This window comes from Pecten maximus, chromosome 7 (genome assembly GCF_902652985.1).
Source record: "Pecten maximus chromosome 7, xPecMax1.1, whole genome shotgun sequence".
Classification (NCBI taxonomy): domain Eukaryota; kingdom Metazoa; phylum Mollusca; class Bivalvia; order Pectinida; family Pectinidae; genus Pecten; species Pecten maximus.
This window is the reverse complement of record NC_047021.1, coordinates 15,191,074-15,210,615: the sequence shown is the minus strand read 5'-3', so window position 1 is coordinate 15,210,615 and position 19,542 is coordinate 15,191,074. Positions and strand designations below refer to the sequence as shown.

The window sequence follows — 19,542 nt, the reverse complement described above, 5'->3', positions numbered from 1 at the left end:
ACGGTAACAGTTAAAATAATTTCAAAGATATATTATTGTAGGACTAATCAGGGGCCAACTTTTAATAATGCATTGTTTTGAGGTCAGAGGTCAAATGAAAAAGCTCGCCTGAGGGTCAAGTTAGTCTATTTTTAGAAAATCTTCATTTTTCCTTCTTTTTCAAAAATTCTTTCAAAATATGATGCAGAATGTCATTCTAATGAATTTGACGTTTTCAGTTTTTCTGTGACACATACGGTTTCTGTTGTACGCCATTTTGAATTTCCCCCTATATATTTCAATAGAAAAGTGTGTACATTTCAAACTTCTTCTCAAGTTCCACCTGTGGCATTCAGCTCAATCTTAGCTGAAATAATCCTTGGAATGTCCTGGCCAAGTTATGTTATTTTTTAAGTTGATTTGAAATTCAAGATGGCCGCCATGACGTCATGTATTGAAAAGTTTAAAATGGTCATAACTCTAAAAGTATTCATTTTACAAAGGTCATGTAATAACGTTATTTGTAGATAATGACTAGCGCTAACTTTTACTGACCAAAAGTTTTAAGGTCAGAGGTCAAATAAAAGAGTTCGCTATGGAGTTAAATTAGTCCATTTTTAGAAAATCTTCATTTTTCAATCTTTTTCCAAAAAAAGTTCTTAGTATGATGTAGAATGTCATTCTGATAAATTTGACTTTTTCAGTTTTTCTGTGACACATACGGTTTCCGGTATACGCCATTTTGAATTTCCACTATATATTCTATATTAAAAATAGTTTTACATTTTAAACTTCTTCTCAAGTTCCACCTGTGGTATTCAGCTCAATCTTAGCTGAAATAATCCTTGGACTGTCCTGGCCAAGTTATGTTATTTTTTAAGTTGATTTGAAATCCAAGATGGCCGCCATGACGTCATCTATTAAAAAGCTTAAAATGCCCATAATTAAAAAAGTATTCATTTTACAGGGGTCATGTAATTATGTTATTTGTAGTTAAAGGCTGGCTCTAGCTTTTACTCACTAAAAGTTTTAGGGTCAGAGGTCAAATAAAAGCGTTCGCTATGGGGTCAAATAAGTCTATTTTTAGAAAATCTTCCTTTTTTAATCTTTTTCCAAAAAAAGAAATTTAAGTATGATTCAAAATGTTATTCTGATGATTTTCATGTTTTTTGGTGTTTCGGTAACGTTTACCATTAACGCGGAACGCCATTTTGAATTAATTTGTCATCAGATATATAACGGCATCTGAGATATAACGTTAGTTGGACGAGGGGAGATAACTCGTACAAGGCTGTACGAGTTATTTCCCTTCGTCCACTCCTTTGTTGAAATGTAATATCTCAGATGCCAGATTAATCAAAACTAGAATGTGAATGACCTATCAAGTGTTCTAAAATAGTTTTTTATGTTTGGAAATACCAAGCCTTTAGGTCATTTATGCTAAATAGTGAAAAGCCCGTCAAATTGTTCCGAAACAATTTCTAGTTATTATTATTATTATTATTATTATTATTATTCTTCTTCTGCATTTTATTTTGTCACACAAATTGTGGGAAAATGGTAAAAGGTATGCCAAGTCAGTTATGCCTATTGTATATGGCATGAGTTGAAGGGGTGACAGCAACATCTTCAAGTAGGTCAAGAAACCAAGATGGCCGCCATGACGTCATATCTCATTTTGCTTAAGTGGCCATAGCTCCAAAACGGTAACAGTTAAAATAATTTCAAAGATATATTATTGTAGGACTAATCAGGGGCCAACTTTTAATAATGCATTGTTTTGAGGTCAGAGGTCAAATGAAAAAGCTCGCCTGAGGGTCAAGTTAGTCTATTTTTAGAAAATCTTCATTTTTCCTTCTTTTTCAAAAATTCTTTCAAAATATGATGCAGAATGTCATTCTAATGAATTTGACGTTTTCAGTTTTTCTGTGACACATACGGTTTCTGTTGTACGCCATTTTGAATTTCCCCCTATATATTTCAATAGAAAAGTGTGTACATTTCAAACTTCTTCTCAAGTTCCACCTGTGGCATTCAGCTCAATCTTAGCTGAAATAATCCTTGGAATGTCCTGGCCAAGTTATGTTATTTTTTAATTTGATTTGAAATTCAAGATGGCCGCCATGACGTCATGTATTGAAAAGTTTAAAATGGTCATAACTCTAAAAGTATTCATTTTACAAAGGTCATGTAATAACGTTATTTGTAGATAATGACTAGCGCTAACTTTTACTGACCAAAAGTTTTAAGGTCAGAGGTCAAATAAAAGAGTTCGCTATGGAGTTAAATTAGTCCATTTTTAGAAAATCTTCATTTTTCAATCTTTTTCCAAAAAAAGTTCTTAGTATGATGTAGAATGTCATTCTGATAAATTTGACTTTTTCAGTTTTTCTGTGACACATACGGTTTCCGGTATACGCCATTTTGAATTTCCACTATATATTCTATATTAAAAATAGTTTTACATTTTAAACTTCTTCTCAAGTTCCACCTGTGGTATTCAGCTCAATCTTAGCTGAAATAATCCTTGGACTGTCCTGGCCAAGTTATGTTATTTTTTAAGTTGATTTGAAATCCAAGATGGCCGCCATGACGTCATCTATTAAAAAGCTTAAAATGCCCATAATTAAAAAAGTATTCATTTTACAGGGGTCATGTAATTATGTTATTTGTAGTTAAAGGCTGGCTCTAGCTTTTACTCACTAAAAGTTTTAGGGTCAGAGGTCAAATAAAAGCGTTCGCTATGGGGTCAAATAAGTCTATTTTTAGAAAATCTTCCTTTTTTAATCTTTTTCCAAAAAAAGAAATTTAAGTATGATTCAAAATGTTATTCTGATGATTTTCATGTTTTTTGGTGTTTCGGTAACGTTTACCATTAACGCGGAACGCCATTTTGAATTAATTTGTCATCAGATATATAACGGCATCTGAGATATAACGTTAGTTGGACGAGGGGAGATAACTCGTACAAGGCTGTACGAGTTATTTCCCTTCGTCCACTCCTTTGTTGAAATGTAATATCTCAGATGCCAGATTAATCAAAACTAGAATGTGAATGACCTATCAAGTGTTCTAAAATAGTTTTTTATGTCTGGAAATACCAAGCCTTTAGGTCATTTATGCTAAATAGTGAAAAGCCCGTCAAATTGTTCCGAAACAATTTCTAGTTATTATTATTATTATTATTATTCTGCATTTTATTTTGTCACACAAGTTGTGTGAAAATGGTAAAAGGTATGCCAAGTCAGTTATGCCTATTGTATATGGCATGAGTTGAAGGGGTGACAGCAACATCTTCAAGTAGGTCAAGAAACCAAGATGGCCGCCATGACGTCATACCTCAAAAGTTTAAAATGGCCATAACTCGAAAAGTGTTCAAGAAACAAGAGTCATGTTATGATATTATGTTACAGTACCTTTGGGGCTAACTTTTATAAACTACAAGTTAAAGGTCAGAGGTCAAATAAAAAAGCTCGCCTGGGGGTCAAGTTTGTCTATTTTTAGAAAATCTTCATTTTTCAATCTTTTTTCCAAAAAAAGTTCCTAGTATGATGTAGAATGGCATTCTGATGAATTTGACGTTTTCAGTTTTTCTGTGACACATACGGTTTCCGGTATACGCCATTTTGAATTTCCACTATATAGTCTATATTAAAAATAGTTTTACATTTTAAACTTCTTCTCAAGTTCCACCTGTGGTATTCAGCTCAATCTTAGCTGAAATAATCCTTGGATTGTCCTGGCCAAGTTATGTTATTTTTTAAGTTGATTTGAAATCCAAGATGGCCGCCATGACGTCATAGATTAAAAAGCTTAAAATGCCCATAATTAAAAAAGTATTCATTTTACAGGGGTCAGGTAATTATAGTATTTGTAGTTAAAGGCTGGCTCTAGCTTTTACTCACTAAAAGTTTTAGGGTCAGAGGTCAAATAAAAGCGTTCGCTATGGGGTCAAATAAGTCTATTTTTAGAAAATCTTCATTTTTTAATCTTTTTCCAAAAAAAGAAATTTAAGTATGATTCAAAATGTTATTCTGATGATTTTCATGTTTTTTGGTGTTTCGGTAATGTTTACCATTAACGCGGAACGCCATTTTGAATTAATTTGGCATCAGATATATAACGGCATCTGAGATATAACGTTAGTTGGACGAGGGGAGATAACTCGTACAAGGCTGTACGAGTTACCTCCCCTCGTCCAACATTTGTTGAAACGTTTTATTTCAGATGCCAGATTAATTCAAAAACTAGAATGCGGATGACCTATCAAGTGTTTTTAAATAGTTTTTTCTTACCTTTTGAAATACCAAGCCTTTAGGTCATTTATGCTAAGAAGGTGAAAAGCCCGTCAAATTGTTAACCAACAATTTCTAGTTATTTATTGGGTCTGTCAGAAATCCAAGATGGCCACCATGGCCAACAGTGCCACTATATACTTGCTACAGAGAATGCATACTACAATAATATAAGGGTTTTAATTTAGAGTCAGATGACCGTTAAGGCTCCTGGGCCTCTTGTTAAAGTTTAACGTTTACGAACCGTGCAGCTTTAACATTTATTATTATTTCCGTGGGCCTTTAGGAAATGTGATAAATGTTTGATTTAGATATGCATTGCTCAGACTATTTTACATACGTTTAAATCATGTCAACAAATATATATACATTGTATATACCGTGGAAAATCAAGAAAGGAATTCACAAAATAAACCCAAAAGAGTCAATAATTGATTTCTTCTTCATAACCAATGATCAGAATTTAACCAAATTCGGTCAGAAGCATCCCTATGGGGTGGTGACTCAAAATTGTACAAATGGTGGGGCTGACCCCCCAGGGGTCTGAGAGGCGGGGCCAAAAGGGGTCAATTTGGCTCTATTAATATTAACGACTTCTTCTCTGAAACCGAGCAATGAGTATCGCTCATATTTGCCTGGTAGCATCCCTATTAGGTGGGGATTCAAAATTGTACAAATAAAGACGCTGACCGCCAGGGGCCTGAGGGGCGGGGCCAAGAAGGGTATATTTGGCTAAATTGATATGAACAACTTCTCCTCTGAAACCAAGCAATAGATATTGCTCATATTTGACTGTAAGCTTCCCTTTTGGGTCGGGATTCAAAATTGAACAAATAGTGGGGCCGACCTCCCTTGGGGCTGAGAGTTTGGGCCAAAAGGGGTCATTTTGGCAGAATTGATGTAAACAACCTTTTGAGACTAAGCAAGGTATATCTCTAATATTTGACTGGTAGCATTCCCTTGGGTTGAGGATTCAAAATTGAACAAATGATGGGACCCAACCCCCTGGGGCCTGAGGGGCGGGGCCAAAAGAGGTCAATTTGGTTAAATTGATATAAACAACTTCTTATATGAAACTAAGCAATGGATATCACTCACATTTGTATGGTAGCATGGTCATGGGGTGGGGATTCAAAAGTGTACACATTTTAGAGTTGACCCCACCAGGGAGCTGAGGGGTGGGGCCAAAAGGTGTCAATTTGGCTAAATTGATATGAACAACTTCTTCTCTGAAACAGCTCATATTTGACTGGTAGCATCCTTTTAGGTAAGGATTCAAAATTTTATAAAGGAAGGAACTAACCCCCGGGGTGTAGAGGGCGGGGTCAAAAGGGATCAATTGGTTTAAGCAACTTCTTTTCTGCACCTAAGCAATGGATATCACTCACATTTGTGTTGTAGCATCCCTATGGGGTTGCGCCAAAAGTCAATTTCATTTCATTGATTAATGCATTTTTTGGCATAAAAACCTCACGTACCCATATAAAATGCCTATGATATATTGACATAGCAATACCAGTGACAAATACATGTATACTTAATCATCATTCTTGTTTCATATCTCGTGAAATCCAGGTGAGCGATACAGGTCCTCTGGGCCTCTTGTTAACTGTTGTTGCCATTGCTTAAAACAAATTGACCACTTCCACATTCCAATGACAGTACAGTCAGACGTGAAGCTATTTTGACTGTCTCAGTTTATTTTAAAATGAAAATATCTTACACATGGTCCTAATAATAAACTTTTGGCATTGATAGTATGACTTAAATGCTCAGTTGAACGGTAACGGTAATTATATAAACTTCACCAAATGGAAACAACATGCTCTTGTATTCTTGTATTTGCCGATTAATACAAGTATGAAATAAATCCAAAGTCATTTCAAAAGAGCAAAAACATGGATACCCAGGCATAGAGAGTAGCTTAAACAAATCACTTTAGTTAATGACATACATCCGCATCATCACCCCCGATTCATGAAAATGAAAAGAATGGTTCTTAATATTGCTTCACAAGGAAGACATGCGTCGGAAACCAAGTGTCCACATCTCGTGGAAGAGGTTAAAGCTATTCAATTAATCCATGTTTTTAGAATTCCCATGCACTTTTGAAGATAGGTTTTGATATTCAAACGGTTGAAAGTGAAGAGGCATGCTTACATGAAGGCTAAACTGAGTTTATTTTGTTTTTGTTTTTTTTGTTTTTTGTTTTTTGTTTTGTAAGCTTTAAGACTTTACCTGCAACGTTTAATGACCCCTTGGCATCAAAATAAACATAAAGGTCATCTTCATTAGAGAGTGTTTTGGCATATAGGTATTACTATGTCGGCGTCGGCGGTGTCGGCGGGGTCGTCGTTACAATGGTTTCTGTGCAATAACTTGAGTTCCCTTTGGCCAATCAACCTCAAACTTCAAACAGTGCTTGCTTGGGATGCTTTTCATGTTCAAAGGTCAAAGGTCAAGGTCACTGTTACTATTAATAGAAAGTTGGTTTCTATGCAATAACTCAAGTTTCCTTTGGCCAATCAAACTCAAACTTTTTAAAGTTTTCCTTAGCCAATTAGGCTCAAACTTCATACAGTGCTTCCTTACCAAAAGTGCTTGCTTAGCTTGCTTTTCAGGTTCAAAGATCCAAGGTCACTGTTACTATAAATAGATGATATGTTTGCTTAAGATAATTTGAGATCCCTTGGGCCAAGCAAACGCAAGGTCACTATTACTATTGAATAGCTTTCATTTGGTTATGGAGATTGGAATGCACTAGATTTAGTGGGAAAATATGTTTCTCTTTATGTCACATACCTGTTAATATCATGTTTCTGTCTAACAATTGCAACATGATATAAAGAGTAAAAAGGAATGCACTGTTTCATTTGTGAGTTTGTTCATTGCATGAAAATCCATCTCGCAAATCATACATATTCGGTTGGAATAGATACAATGAATATCCAAGCTGAAGCTCTACCGGAATATTTGAATGAGGCTTCTCCTTTTTCCAGGATTTCGGAAATAATTTTCTCGATACCGTTAGATTGGGTGCATACGAGGGATGATTGATATGTTGTGAGCCTCGTATTGAAGGAGGTTCTCAAGGATGGTCTTTTTAAGTCCTACTCTTCTCTGGCTATATAGGGCCATGTACCAAAGGACTGGGTGTCATTTGGTAAGTTTATATTGACAATGTAGTACTATAAAGTAAACAAGACAATCGGCTTTTGCAAAATGAACAACATCAGTAAAAGAGCAGTGATCCTTTATTTTTCATCAACAAGGGGCCATGGGCCTTAACGGTCATCTGACTCTTAAGACCCTTATACAATTTTAGTACACATACTCTATAGCAAGTATAGTGGCACTGTTGACCATGGCGGACATCCTGGATTTTGGATTGACCCAAAAAATAGCAACACTTGACCAGAATCATCTCAGGATCATTTCAGTTAAGTTAGAGCTGACTCCAACAAGTGGAACTTGAGAAGAAGTTTGAAATGGGTGTTGTTCAGGAAAACCATGATTGCGTAATCATGTTACAAAATGGCCGTCGTGACTGCCATGTCAAAGTTTTTATGAGGCTGAAAAAAACAACACTTTGTTTGCTCTCGTTCTTTAACACTCTCACCAATATCCAGCTCAATGGCACCCGTGGAACTGGAGAAGAAGTTTAAAATGTGTTTTTCAAGTTGGCTGCCATGAAGGCCATCTTCGATTTCGGACGGACCCAAAAATAACAAAACTAGCTCAGGATTATCTCAAGATCTTTTCAGGCGAGTTTCAGCTAAGTCTAAATGTTGGAATTTGAGAAGAAGTTTGAAATGAGAAATAATATTATTAATTAAAGGCACAAGAAAATAGACTTAATTGGTATAACTTAATATATATCACTAATTTTAATATATATTTAAAACCTTTATGGGTTCAAAATTGTTCGATATAAAACTAAAGTTATCAATGTTAGTATCATTACTGTATGCACCGCATACTTTTATATAAATCATATATAAATCAAAAATGAGCACTGCATACAGATGCATAATACGCTGCTCGATATATAAAACAGAGCACCACACGGATACATCACATGCCTGTCAATACGCAAAAGACAAAAACTCTTGTCAACAAATGTCAAAATCAAAATTCTGAATTAAACCGATAATTAAGTCTACAATATTTCAAGAGAAACTAAATACCAAGATTTTCGTACACGGTTGAAATACAAATAAATGTTTATGGACGGAGAGACAGCATCATACCATAATATGTCCCTTCAAAGGACGGGGGTATAAAAGGCCAATGGTTTTAAAAAACAATCATTGTAAATCTATGAAATGGTTTGAAAAAAATACCTTGTGGTTCAAGACAAAATAAATTTTGTAAATTACACTAATTAATTTTGAAATCACACACCTCAGTTTAACGTTATTATTGTGCACATGTAACTAATTAAGAGTACAACAGATTTATGCATTTTTCTTCATTTCCGTAATTTCAGTTTCTATATGTAGAGTCTGTTGATGGTGATAATATCCCTGCGGCAAATATGGCAGTGCGCCCCCCTTTCCTTAAGTTCTGTTGCGCATATTAAACAAAGAGTATGGCCACATCCAAAAAAGGAATCAATGGCATGGATGGTGCATACAGGACACAGCAATGGGGAACCGTTAGCTTGTGTACCCTGAAATAAAAAAGACTTCTTGGAATTAAATTTCAGTAACTGTAGAATATAATAATTAGAATCTAATTCACATGTATTGAAAACCCATGAAAAAAACACAATTGAATTTGGTTACAATTGCATGGCTTTTCAGATCCAGAATTCCTATAACTATTGGTCAGAATAATTAAATCCAAAGAGCAAAAAAAATAAGGTACTGCATGTATTGACGTGACCCTTTGTGTGAATTGTGGGGCAGGGAACATGTACCTGTAAGGAACTGTGGTCCTGTTCCAGAAGTTCTATTGGTTGGTCTTGGGCAACATGCTGAACCTGCTCAACTAGCTGGGCACTGGACTGGTTTACTGCCTGGTCAAGATCTGCGGACTGAGCTTGGGTATGATTTGGCTGGTTAACCATATGAGACTCATTGTCTATCCCTGAATCCAATCCCAGGATGTCTGGGAGATCCCAGTCCTGCACAATCACAAAAAGAACATTAATAATATGAACAACATCCAGATTCCTGTCATAGGAAGCATCTGCAATGGGAAAATGACACAGATTTATTGAAAATGACAAAAAATAAAAGATCTAGTATTGTACATATTGTTGGGTATAGTTATTTCATATAAAGTACAGTCAAATCTGATCAAGAGGAAGGATTAAGCAATTCTCTCTCAAGAGATCACTTTTTTTCTCATCCCCAGGAACATGTTTACTATATTATTAAATCATAATCTATTAAGAGACCAGCTCTGTTAAGATACTACTTTTTCGCCCTTCCTTGGGGTAGTCTTTTATTTGAAAGGAAAATAATTAAATACTATTTTACCATGTAAAATCCTGATAGCAATATAAAGATTTTAAGTGTCAAGTTGGAATATTACAGTAATCATCTGGTTTCAACGTGTCAAAGCCATGACACAAACATTTTGCCTAGTATTGTTAATTTTGGCTGGTGGAATTAACGTGAGAAGTCGAACATGTCTCGGCCAATCAAGGGTGGCCATCTTGGATTTTGAATCAAGCTAAAAAGAAAAACAACACTGACAGGCATATTTGTAATACTGTACCAAGTTTAGTCAAATTCTGTTACTAATTCTTGAGAACAATAATGGGAACATTTTGTTAGGGTACTGTATGTAGTGGAACCTAGTGAAAATGTTTCTAAAATTTAAAATAGTTACAGCCGACTGGAGCTATCACTCGCTAAAATGTTGGTTTTCAGATATGCCAAAACAAAACCCATCAAAACGTTGATAGCTGACCTTAGTATTTTATTTAAGCATGTCAAGCTAAGTCTAACAGGTCCTTTGTACTTGGGTGGCTGTCTGTTTTATAGCCTCAAACTACCGAATATCGGCTATTTTGTACATGAAACGGAAATTACCATTGTAATGTTTTAGGGAAGGAAAAAAGAATATAGTCCGAACCCCGTTTATTTATTTTTTAACTGGATTGCCAAGAAAAGGTTCAAGGGCCAGGCAAAACAATAGGGTCGGTTCGGTAGATACATCGCTCCTTACATCATCATCAGCGGACACCTTCCTCTTTGTCATAAGGTATATCCTTGGTTTGGTAGATAGGCAGTTCTTCTTCACGTAGTCCAAAACTGAGAATTCTGCTTCAATTACAAGTGTCTGTCGAAAATCTCCCAGTGCCACATCAAATTCTTCCAGTCTTCCCTTTAGGGATAATCCTGAAACATGAGAATTGTCCTGACATTTCTAGAGGTGGCCGTGACCATAGGTGTCAGGTCTCCCTCTTTATTCAGGAGACTTCCCCTTTTTGATCATTTCTCCCAATCCCCGTCCCAAAAGAAATAATCTCCCCCTTTTGATGATTTTCTCCTTCTGTCTTCCCTTCTTGAAGAATTTCTTCCCCTAAGATCTACCCATTGTGAAGAATTTCTCTCTTGGTATATACACAAATGATTTTTTTATTAATTCAATATCAAATATCAGCTATAATAAATTGAGTGCAATCAATTGATTATCAATTTAAAGTAGGGTTACTAAAGAGTACTAGTACAACTTACAAGTTTCTATTGATGAATCAAAATGCTGCTTGTGCAAACACAACTACATGTTCTGATGATGAAGATTTAATACTAGTGTAGTGAACTAGGAAATAGACAAGTTTTATATGTTATGTGTTCAAAGTTACCTAGAGTAGTTAAAGCTGTACGCTATAGTCAGCCAAATCTATTAGAGTTGCTTCCCCTAGATCAGTAGTTAATTGACCCGTTTTAGGTTTACACCCTTCATTCTATATCAAGGTAAAATATAACCAAACGATAGAACCTGAAAGGCAGTCGTTATTAGGTAGCACACGGTCCGTGGGACCAGTGGTCAGTGCCTAGGGCTATAATTAGAAATGACGTTATGGGGTTTAGATACGCCCATATTTCGGGTTAAAGGTCACGATTGGTCAATTGACCACATCGTCAATTCATACATATTAATTAACCCTTAGGGGATATAAAAAGACTTGCGCGTTTTGCATAAGGAGTTCTCCAGCAGCTTTCAGTCTAAACGGACTTAGTGCCGTTTGGATGTACATATTTAGGATGTGAGGACTTAGTTTTGTTTAAATGTGTGTGAACTGTTAAGTGTGAATGCGCCGGCGATAGTGTGGAAGATGGATGAAACTTCATTGGATTGTATTGTACCTTCGGGATTTTCCTGTGGATTAATAAATATAAGTAAACTTTATATCCAGTGTTGAATTATGTTTATCACACCACAACCATCCCAAAACGAACTTTCACGTCCCGTGTTCATGGAGAGCGGACGTTACAATTGGTGGCAGCGGTGGGATGGTTTTAAAATGTGGTTGTGATAAACTGTAACTAACACTGTGGATGTTTGAATTCTACGAAAAACTGTGATGTCTTTCGTTCGACGAAGTTTGGTACGATTGGATTCATACAACTCGTCAAATCCTGTAGTGCTATCGAGAGCACGAAAACTGTGTGTTTTAAGTCCGTTACTCTTAATTTACAAAGGAACGGCATATATTCGGAAACTTTGTTCGGAAATGGATTTTAACCCTAGAAGTGCTTGCCTCGAGCTTGTGGATTTATCTCCGCTACCCACATCATATAGTTGTGTGTTTCACAAAGAAATGTTGAGTAATGGAACGTTTTGACTGTGTGTTTAGCAGTTGTGTTCTCTATTATATTGAAGTTATATTGAGAAATCTATTTACTCGGGATATGATGCAGGACATAGGTCAAGGAGTTTCGGAGGATATTTACCATCGGGAAGCTGAGGATTTTTCTAGTGGTTTCCGAGTTACTATGGAAGTTAACTCATTGTGTTTTCTCGCGTTAATAGTGCCTAACGGAGAAGTATTTAGGAAATTAAAAGTGAATATTTTCGCTACTTGGAAGTTAAAATCCGACAATTTTCCGGGATTATATACAGGATATATACAGGACATGTATAGGAAATTGTATCCAATGAACCGTGAGTACATTTAAAAGTCATCGAAATATTGTCGAATAACGGTTATAAAAGCGGTGACGGTGTCAAAGAACTTTTGAATTGCTAAATAAAATGATTAAGCATTTTAGACACATGTTTTGACCTTTTAGGAAACTATGATCGTTCATAGATTGTGACAACTCTCGGACTAAGTAGTAAAATGAGCAGGAACTTGATCAGTGTATCGTGTGTCAGTCCTAGATTCGGGAAGGCTCAAATCAGGGAATAACCAAAGTCAAGTATCGCCAATTTCTGGACCTAAAACAGTAAGGTTGATGGGGTCGACCATACGGGGAAAGCAAACGGTGGTGCTAAAACAGACATTGGGAGAAAGTGGAAAAGTTTAAAATCTTCCGCGCAAAGTCGCAGACAGGAAGATGTAAAAGCTAAATTCGTGATGTTCGAAGCAACGCGGATAGGAAGTTGATAGCAAAATAGCCGATAACTTAATTGGAAATTAGACTCTGGGGCCAGGAGTAATTCCATGATGGAAACATCTTTTGGCGTATCGTCGAATACAATGTAACACCAGAAGAACGCCCTGTGTTAGTACCGTTTCGCACGCGATTTGAAACTACTTATGTCATGGAGAATTGTGCATTATTCAGAAATTGTGAAAATGTGGAATTGAAGAGACAAGTTTTAGCTCGTGGTTTTGGTATAGAAAATGAAGAATTCCTGGAGAATATGTGTTAACATAGCAGATGATGTGTATCCTACACGTATTTGGTCGTATAGATGATATTTGGTCGCATTCAGTGGAGCTGTGGTTTAATTCGCTTGTATTTGTTAATTTGACTCTTTTCATCGATGTCAGATTGAGCCAAGTCCGCGTTCGTTACGTCTCAGCTAGTGAGGATGGTATTTGTACATGTAGATGATTTTGGACTTTGAATAGTGCCAATCATGTGTTCCAGGATGGAGTAGGCGCTAAGTGGAACGCTAGTGCATATAATACTATATATATATGGTGCTTCATCTGGACAATAATTGTGTACGCGAAGGATTTTAAACAGTTTTGGTATAGTCTGATCGCTGTTTGGTAGTTTTGTATATTACCGAGTTACAGCTATAGAGCGTTAGATCTCGGAATTGCGTCAAATTATCGGAAATTCATGTTCGGTTTCGCACTAATAGCGAAATTTCTGCGTGACCTCGCCAGGAAAAGGTGTTTAAGTGGTCAAATCATGGACTAAGGAATGCTCAGTGTATGTTCGCATTCAACGAACTGGAATAACGACATATCTGCTCCGATTCTCGGATATCCAAGCTTGGAAAGTGGAATTTATATTCTTTACACGGAAGCTAGTAACTTTGTCACATTTAATGGTAAACTCTGGATTTACATTAAGATAAGTGAAAATTAATGTTTTTCAAAGGACATATACTGGAAACAATATTCAATTCGAACTCAGTAATAATTCGAATTAACTCGGTAAACGTGTTCACAAAGTATACGAATCATTCAGTACGGCACGGAAAACGGTAGCTATATTCATGACCAAAATGTGTTATGATATTGGAGATAAAATACGCAGATTCCAACATTAAATAATAGTGGGAACTAAGGCTAAGTTAGCCCGTCATTGGACCGGACCGTGGACAGTAGTCGCACGGCTTAGTGATGTGTTATTTAGAATTCGTTACTCCGGAAGATCAGAGCCAGTTGTAATACACAGTGGCAATTTGAAGCCTTACGGAGGTACACGTACTGGGGACAGCGCGACCGACCCCAGCACAGCGGGAGCTTCCACCCCTACCAATAATTTACCTAAGCGTTTGGACTCGCCAGGTCCAACGACTGACCAGAAGTGGACACCCCTCGTTGTCAGGACAACGCGAACTGGGCGAGCCATCGAAACTTAGAGACCTCAGTTTTAAACTTCAAAGGACGTACGTATATACGAAAATCATCGACTATTGCCCTTTATGGACGCATGCCAAATAGGGATGAAGATTGGATTACGTAGTTATCATCGACATAATTATTGCCCTATATGGACGCAGGCCCCTGGGGGGATGAAGAATGGATTTTGTTTTGAATCGGTAAAGATTTCAACTTTGTGAAGTGACTCACTGACTGAACTTATCTAATTCAAAAAGTGATGTTCGTTGGATCATTACCAGAGAAAGAATAAAGTTTTGTGAATCACGAACATTCAGGACTTTTAATGGATTATTAACTTTTTAATAGGAACCGTGCAAAATTATCAAGGGATTTAAACGTTGATACTTTGATCTGGTGTTTGAACTCTGATATTAATTCAAACTTTCGACTTGGATTAGAACATTTAGTGAAATACGGAAATTGGTTACTTTTGGATTAGTAACTTTTAAATGGACTGAATTATGCAGAATTACCAAAGGATTATTACGTGCGTGGATACTTTACAGTGACATTATATAACTGAACTTTGTGATATCAAAAAGTGACTTAAAGTAATTTCCGATGGAAATATTATTTAGGACAAACACACTAACTGTGATTATTAGTTATTGTTTCCGTGGATCACATTTATACATGTGATTTTTTGGAATCTATTTCACTGTGTCAAAGGTAATGTACGAATAGCATGTTCATTAATATTATAGTTGTGAGTATTGCCTCCAATGTTAGATTTCTATCTTAGATGTAACTCAAATTAAGGGTTATGGGTGGATTTTATCTCAATATTGTAGTATATCGTATTAGTGGATACGTATACTTGGGGGTTTGGACGTTACAACTAAACCATACATATATTTGTTATTTCATATCAGAAATATACTTGAAAAATGTTATTCGATTGTGTCCGTGTAGCCAAATAGGTAGGATATCGATGTAAAACCGAGAATTCATATACAGTCTGATGACGTTTTATGTGTGCAGGGGTATAACGTGTGATAAAGATGTAGGTGTATACGAAGAGTACGAGTTGTTGTATGTTTCTGTAGACTAGGTACATTAGTAAAATGTATGTTAATATTTTGGTAGACATTAATTTTACGATGTTTGTTTGAACTTTGCGGATATATAGCCGCCAGGAGCTCGTAAGCGATCGATGTTAGCTATAGGCTTGTAAACATTATTTTTATTACGCAAAGAAGTTTTAGTGCCAAAACGTTTTAAAATAGTGTAGAATGTCAGGAAATAATATTTGACATTGAAGTTTAGACTCGTACATGTCGTAAGAAAAGTTTTGTTAATGCAGACGCAAAATGGTATTTTATTTTAATATGTTTTATGTTTTCACGTTAGAATAGATAGATTGCTTTTGTTACGAAAACTATTAACTATGTATGACGTTTGTGGGGACACAAACTCTTCGAAAGAAGGGGGTTGTGTAGTGAACTAGGAAATAGACAAGTTTTATATGTTATGTGTTCAAAGTTACCTAGAGTAGTTAAAGCTGTACGCTATAGTCAGCCAAATCTATTCGAGTTGCTTCCCCTAGATCAGTAGTTAATTAACCCGTTTTAGGTTTACACCCTTCATTCTATATCAAGGTAAAATATAACCAAACGATAGAACCTGAAAGGCAGTCGTTATTAGGTAGCACACGGTCCGTGGGACCAGTGGTCAGTGCCTAGGGCTATAATTAGAAATGACGTTATGGGGTTTAGATACGCCCATATTTCGGGTTAAAGGTCACGATTGGTCAATTGACCACATCGTCAATTCATACATATTAATTAACCCTTAGGGGATATAAAAAGACTTGCGCGTTTTGCATAAGGAGTTCTCCAGCAGCTTTCAGTCTAAACGGACTTAGTGCCGTTTGGATGTACATATTTAGGATGTGAGGACTTAGTTTTGTTTAAATGTGTGTGAACTGTTAAGTGTGAATGCGCCGGCGATAGTGTGGAAGATGGATGAAACTTCATTGGATTGTATTGTACCTTCGGGATTTTCCTGTGGATTAATAAATATAAGTAAACTTTATATCCAGTGTTGAATTATGTTTATCACACCACAACCATCCCAAAACGAACTTTCACGTCCCGTGTTCATGGAGAGCGGACGTTACACTAGTTTTAAAGAGATCGGTCGAAAACTGAGAGATAGATCTGAACAAGATTTAAATGCTAAAATAAACAAAGGGCAATAAATAATGGCAGTCACAATTATATGTCATAATGATAAATCCTACTAAGTTTTAAAGAGATTGGTCAAAAACTGATAGAGACCTACGGACAAGTAAAAATTTACAACGTACAGATGGACAATGCCATACCAAATATGTCCAGACAAAATTTTGGCGGGCATATAAAAACTCTTAAATCAAAATGCCAAACGGGAAAACATAACATATTATGGTAAATAAAGCTCAGTAGGCTTTTAAAAAATCGGTCAAAAACAGGGAAGAGAACTCCAGACGAGATTGAAGTGCCGAAAACAACAAACAGCAATAACTCTTTCAAAAATCATTGAATCCACAACTACATGTCTTGGCAATAAGGCCTTTTTAGTTTCAAGGAGATTAGTCGAAAATTTTGGGAGGAGATCTCCAGACAAAAAAAATAAGTTTATGGATGGACGGACGGACTGATAACACCATACCATAATCTGACCGTCATACAAGATCATTTTAGATTAAGATAAACAACCCATTGCATTTTCACTTCAATATTGTATGCCATTACCATTGGGAAAGAAGAGTTCCTTGCCCTTTCTGACAACCGTCTCATAATCTGCGTCTCCTGGAAATTCGACAACCCTTGTTCCACCACCAGATGCAATCTTCATTTGAGTATACTTCTCTGATCCAAATTCCTTCAAAAGCCACCCAAGGTTCACTGTATAGGAAGATCTGAGTCTTTTCATGCCGATGGATCTCTACAATAAAAGATAATTTTCAAAGTTTGGATCCCTAAAATTAAAAACATAAGTTCAAAGTTCAATCTTCAATATCATGTTCACTTTGAGTAGAACCACCGACCTCTCTGTCTGTAGTCCAACATGTTACCAATTGTGCCACTATCACTGCCTGATATGACATAGCATGGTCAGAAGAGGGTGATGGAAACAGGAGTATCCAGAAAGAACCACTGTTTTATAATGAAAATGGGGTCCAATGGCAATTCTAAATTCTAATATGCGAACCAACCTAGCATTGATTGAGTTTGATGTTACAAAAATGTACTTACATTTTTCTGTAGCTGCATGGTCTGGTTTTTTATTTTTTTGACAAGATCAGCCAATTTAGATGGCCCGGCTTGTGTGGCTTCACCAGTAGTACTAGTAGTGGTATCAAATCCTGTTGTGACTATGTAAAAGTACATGTAAAAGTACATGTAAAAGAATATATCACAGTCATGATTAAGTTAATATAATTAAGAATCAACAACTACTACAGTCTACCAAGAAGTATTTTCAACAAGAACACTGCAGGGTGCGTAATACGCTTGCGAAACTAGGCAATATAGTATACCTGTTAATTTCAGGATAACAATTAAACAACAAACTTGTAATCAAGTTACTATCTTTTAATAACATATTTTGGAAGATTAGTAACAAAATATACAGTATGCATGTGAAAACTTCCTGTTGAAAATTCAAATGTTTTTTTCCTAAATAGGAATAAGATACAATGATCGAATTTTAATAATTGCATTTTTCATCTATCATGATAATATAAAAGGAAATTACAGTATAATATTTAAATGAAAATTAACAATTACAAGAACACTGTCAAGTCAGCAAGGGCCACATCATCCCCCATAATCATCAAGGGGAAATTGATGCGCCCAGAGTTCTGAGTCCCATATACCGGTAATACATCTATATATACATGTACCAAGTTTGAACTTCTTCAAAGTGATCATTGTTTAAAAAATTAATTTTCCAATATAAGGTTATGTGTAATGTTGATACTCTCACTAGTGAGATGGACAGTAGTAGTTATGATTGCATTGGTTTTGGGTAATATACTTATATAGTACACTACCTTGGTTTGAAGTGTTTATGAGCTGTTCCCCAGGAAGCAGGTAATACAAATCAATCGCAGCAGGCAGATTTGCAAATGTGTCATCGTCCACCTCACACCCATCCTTCATCACAAATCTAATTGGTATGGTTGAGTTCAGCTCAAATTTCTGCTGAACTGAAACACAGTAATGTATGATATATGTGTAATGCAGAGGTGGATCCAGTTGAAGAGAGAATCAAGAAAGATAAAAAAAAATGACCGTTGAAAAAGTAAAGGGCCAAGACCGGTATCTACTATCTAACTTAATTTTGTGCAGCATGGCATGGTTTAGACAGCATTTGTCACTAAATATTCTGGGAATTTTAAATGTTTACACGTCCCCTAGAAAACAATCTTGGATCTGCCCCTGTGTATTTATAATACTACTACTAATAATCAGTATGGTTGAGTCCAAATAGAATTTCTTCTGAAAGGAGATCATAGATATATATCTACATCAGAGTCAGAATTATCAGTCACATGATTTACTTGCAAACAACAGTTGAACAGAGGTCGGATAAAAAAAACCCACCAAAGTTACAAATTTCAAGTCAAAACACAGCAAAATTTTCACACACAATGTCTAGATTGGCTTTAAAACTTGAATTTATATAGCCATGAGTGGTAGTGTAATTTATGTATGATGAATTTGCAACTTTCCATGAAAATTTTATTACCTTTAAGGACAAGTTCTTCTACCTTTGATGCACTTATAAGCCATCCTCTGCTCTTGTCTGCATTCCATACTTTACAGCAGGACGTCATGTCTATAAAAAAAAGTTCACAAAACCAACCAAATTAAATATGCCACCCTGTACTGCAGTTACAGTTAACGGTACCTCCCCCAAACACAGGCGCCTCCCTTCACTAAAAACATGACAAATTAGGAAACTGCATTAGGGGAAGCATTTGCACATGAACCACAGGGGTTGGTTAACATTTATAAGTTGAATCCAAAAAACCAATAGACAGATTTCCCATCAGGGCCATTCAGGTACAGTGTCCCCGCTCCTTCCGACACGCTCGCGCTGCAAGAGACGGGGTAACGTAAACTAGGGTCTACCGGAATCCGTGTTGAGTCTCAATATAAAATAAAGAATTCATACGAGATGAGATGAACGAATCAAGCTGGGGTTTGTATATAACTAACACATTAAAATGAATACAAAGTACCATCG

The 19,542-nt window shown here is 36.1% G+C and overlaps 1 protein-coding gene across 1 annotated transcript; it reads right to left on the bottom strand.

Moving 5' to 3' along the window:
- Positions 1-7,510: 7,510 nt before the first annotated feature.
- On the bottom strand, positions 7,511-19,305 carry LOC117331721 (E3 ubiquitin-protein ligase RNF8-like). The gene is made up of 6 exons (XM_033890575.1): positions 19,042-19,305; positions 17,544-18,499; positions 17,040-17,232; positions 10,455-10,627; positions 9,196-9,402; positions 7,511-8,946 (listed from the first exon to the last, which is right to left on the bottom strand). Exons 2-6 carry the CDS (start codon positions 17,688-17,690, stop codon positions 8,767-8,769), a joined length of 900 nt encoding a protein of 299 aa, XP_033746466.1. The 5' UTR covers positions 17,691-18,499; positions 19,042-19,305; the 3' UTR covers positions 7,511-8,766.
- Positions 19,306-19,542: the final 237 nt, after the last annotated feature.